The sequence below is a fragment of the Sphaeroforma arctica genome (genome assembly GCF_001186125.1).
Source record: "Sphaeroforma arctica JP610 unplaced genomic scaffold supercont1.41, whole genome shotgun sequence".
NCBI classification, from domain to species: Eukaryota; class Ichthyosporea; order Ichthyophonida; genus Sphaeroforma; species Sphaeroforma arctica.
Genome location: NW_014040517.1, coordinates 188,616 through 192,506, shown reverse-complemented (window position 1 = coordinate 192,506; position 3,891 = coordinate 188,616). Strand labels below are relative to the sequence as shown.

General features: G+C 42.6%; 1 protein-coding gene across 1 annotated transcript; it reads left to right on the top strand.

Annotated features, from left to right (window-relative positions):
• The first annotated feature begins 110 nt into the window (after positions 1-110).
• SARC_01109 (hypothetical protein) lies at positions 111-3,543 on the top strand. Its single transcript, XM_014305203.1, has 4 exons — positions 111-292; positions 652-813; positions 1,642-1,803; positions 2,522-3,543. Exons 1-4 carry the CDS (start codon positions 176-178, stop codon positions 2,876-2,878), a joined length of 798 nt encoding a protein of 265 aa, XP_014160678.1. The 5' UTR covers positions 111-175; the 3' UTR covers positions 2,879-3,543.
• Positions 3,544-3,891: the final 348 nt, after the last annotated feature.

Genomic DNA, 3,891 nt, shown 5'->3' with positions numbered 1-3,891 from the left:
AAGTGTTTATTATATTATATTATATGTAAATATATATATATATATATTTAAATATATGTGTGTTTCTGTGTGCACTCATCTTGACATCCACCATATTACTACTTTCAATGCACAGTTCCTACAAGTTATCAATCATGGGTTGTCACCTGATCTCCAGAAAAGGTTTTTGCATGAGATGGACTTATTCTTCAAGACACCGGAAAGTGTACGGAATGCTATTCGCCGTCGCAGAGACAACTTTAGAGGTTACTTTGATGACGAGTTCACAAAGAAGAAAATCGACCACAAAAGGGTATGAGAGTGAGAGAGAGAGACTGGTGTGCGGTGGTGTTTTGTTGAGTTCATGGCGTTGTCGTACTCGCAATGGATCGAGAAACGGCGAGAGTTGCGGCATAGGGCTTGTGTGAGTGTGGCTTTGGATGTGGTTGATATACAGACTAGTTTTACCATGTTAGGGGGCGAGAATCGGCTTAGAGTATGCGTATCTGCCGTTTTGTGGTTTGGCCGTTGTGCTCAAGGTATGTGATGCCCCGCAGAACAGTTGAGCCGACATGGCAAGCGTGTGGCGTTGTACATATCAGGGCAACACATCACCGTCCTATCAAACCGATACGAATACTTCCCTTTTGTATTTGTATTATGCCATGATAGTGTTTTGACTTCGGTCCCGAGAATACCACCACGGATGTGTGCAGCGATTTTGATCAAGAAAACCAGTGGCCAGACCAGGAGATGGTACCGCACTTTAAAAGCACCATGAAAGAGTACTACGCTGAGATGAGGCGAGTATCTCTGATCATCATCGACGCTTTGGTAAGAGATTGTATTTCGAATGTTTAATCATGCGCGCGCGTGTGTGTGTGCTCATTCGTGAGCTTGATTTGAAACTTTCTGTTGTATAGATAGCGACTCTTGTGGAGAAAATTACGCTGAGGTGAGCCGAGTCTCCTTGGTTATATTATATTATATATAGATACGCCCAATATTTCGTCCAGATACATACATTTGTCCTCAGTGGGCGCATTTCTTTGGGAAGGATTCTGTTTGATGCACAGAATCTCTGACGTTCAGTTGGCGAACTTTTTCATCCGCTTAAGCGACCCACCGTAATAATTAGATATTTACATATAGAATCATGATGGGCTAGTAGCGATGGCGAACAACCCTAACTACAGGGGTACGAATCTGTGATTATGGAAATGTTTACCTATCGCTGTCGGCATCGTCTAAGACATGAATGATAAGGATACACAATTTTAGTATATGTCTTGTATATCCAGGTTCACTGTATGTGCAGATTTCGATGTCTCCGAAAGGTGGAGTAGACTGTCGATGAAGATTGACATTTATAAGTATCTACACGTAGATATATGGATTACATTCCTATAGATACAAAACGCATGGAACATAATTCACCTATTCACAGGTGCACAAATGCCTATACGGGGTTCGATTATATTTTCCACACATATCATTAACTATCGAATATCTATAAATATACACTCATGCAAGGCTCACGGAAATACGTATTCCCTGGAAAACAGTGCGCCAAGTAATTTTTACCTTCACATATACGTAAGGTATATTAGCAAAATATACACGTATGCTGAAATAATACTCTACACATTGTTCACCGCTCAGGTGAGTGCTATGGGTATGGATACAGCAGATTTCAGAGAGGCCGTTGGTGTGGACACAGACTCGTCTTTCCTTCGATTGAATTACTACCCACTCGCTCCTACAGACCATACCATTGGCGTGCACGAGCACAACGACGCCGGATTGGTGACGCTTTTGTATCAGGTATTGAAAGTTAGATTGTGTACATCATACTATTGTGTACTTGTATGGCTATATATATATATACAAATGTATATGCATACATATATACATGTATATGTATATATTTTGGTGTGGTAGTTTGATTGTGCTCCCATCTTTGTTACACAGCTAGAGAGTGAGGCCCTATGTCTGCGATCTACAACATTCACAATATACGCCTCCTCGGCCAATGAGTACAAGTTTTAGTTTATTACTGAAAGCGCAGGCTTTTCTTGAATCCCTATTGACATTATCACCGATTTCTTGTCCGCCTCCAGAAAACGTCCGTGACCGTTTCAAATCCGGCTGAAATGGGTTTTGCCCATTTGAGACCCTTTACAAAATAATTAATGGGCCCAAATGAGTTTGCCCATTTGTAGACCCCGCTAGAGTATCCTTTTTTTTAAATATGACTACATAATTCCCTGGTTGTGGAATATGCAAACGGACATGAAGGCTCGCTGGTGATTTTGAATGCAGAATACTTTCCTTATCTGCGGAACATATTCCACAACCAGAGAACTATGTAGCCTTATATGTTCTGACAAGTTCTAATTTATCATTCTCGTTTGTATTAACCGGTGAGTGGTGCACAATGCCTATATAGTCGCATCCGCCATGTCTATATATATATATATATATATATATATATCAACCCTGCGCATTTCTGAAAATCATTTTCCCGTTTGCGCGTTTCCAGGATCAAGTGGGAGGTCTGCAGGTTCGACTCAACGATGAATGGGCCGAAATACCCCCCATCGCCGATGCGCTTGTGCTCAACATAGGTGACATGATGCAAATCTTCACCAACGGACGGGTCAAGGCACCGTTACATCGGGTCGTTGCGTCCAACACGAGCGATCGATTCTCGGCGCCGTATTTCTTCAATCCGTCGTATACTTCCGAGTGCAGGCCACTCAAGCAGATGTTCAGAGAAGGGGAGACCGACAAGTACGCGCCCATCAACTGGGTGCACTTCAGGCGTCGGCGGGTGCTGGGCGATATGATCATAGAGGTAGAGCCTGAAGTACAGGTGACTGACTATGAGACCGCATAATTGGCCCAGTGATTCCATTGGCGTTGTGTGCTGTGTATATCACGGGTCAATGGGTCTGTGGAGCCGTTGACTGACTGCCAACCCAACGCGTGTGGTGTAGCCAGTATTCAACTATTAGGGCGGCTGCATGCGGTCTGGTTCCCATCAAACGCGGCTATGGTGCAAGGTTGGGTATGCCAAACAGCTACCCCCGGTGGGATATATGTATGAGTACGCCATTTGCAAGCAGAGGCTGTGCACTGTATGTAGTCCAATTCGCACACAATGTCTGGATTAGATTATCTGGGGTCTCTATGGTTTCGTAAAGCAAGCTATATTTAGAAGTGATTAGTTGTCGCCAGTATTGATTGGTCTTTGCTACGTAGGTTCATAGTATGAGAATACAAGAGCAATTGAGGAGGTAATGCACGATGTGGAGGGATCTTTAACAAATAAACATTGTTTAAGCCTTCGGTCGCGTGGTATTGTTGCAGCGGATTGTTTTGTACCGAACTCTTGGCACGTGACATTTGGGACTCTTCTAGATGGTGAGGAGTTGAGTTTCATCTTAATTGTAGGGTGGACGGGCTGAGGGCTTGGTGTCAACTGCAACACATCACATCACTAGGAACGATTGGTTAGTACAGGAAAGTGATATAGGGAATAAAACAGTCTCAATACACAAGATATCTAAAACTCCAATTTCTAGGAAATTGATGTGTTTTGGACTCGCTCATCGCAAGTTTAACACATCGTTTCGTTTGCCGATGTCAAAAATATAATAGAGGGAATTCTGGTGGAAACAAGTGCTATATGGACACAGGTGTCCCACACTTGCACAGTAGTAAATCAATAGATCATACAGCGACCATTGATGATAGGTTTTTACAAAGGTGGCGGTAGTTTCTTGACTGTTTTAAGTCATTCTGTATATTTTGACCAATGAAAATTATCCGAAAGCTTCAAAATCACAAAAGGGTCGTGTATATTTACGTGCATAGTGCCGAATGTATATATATGTATATATACATCCA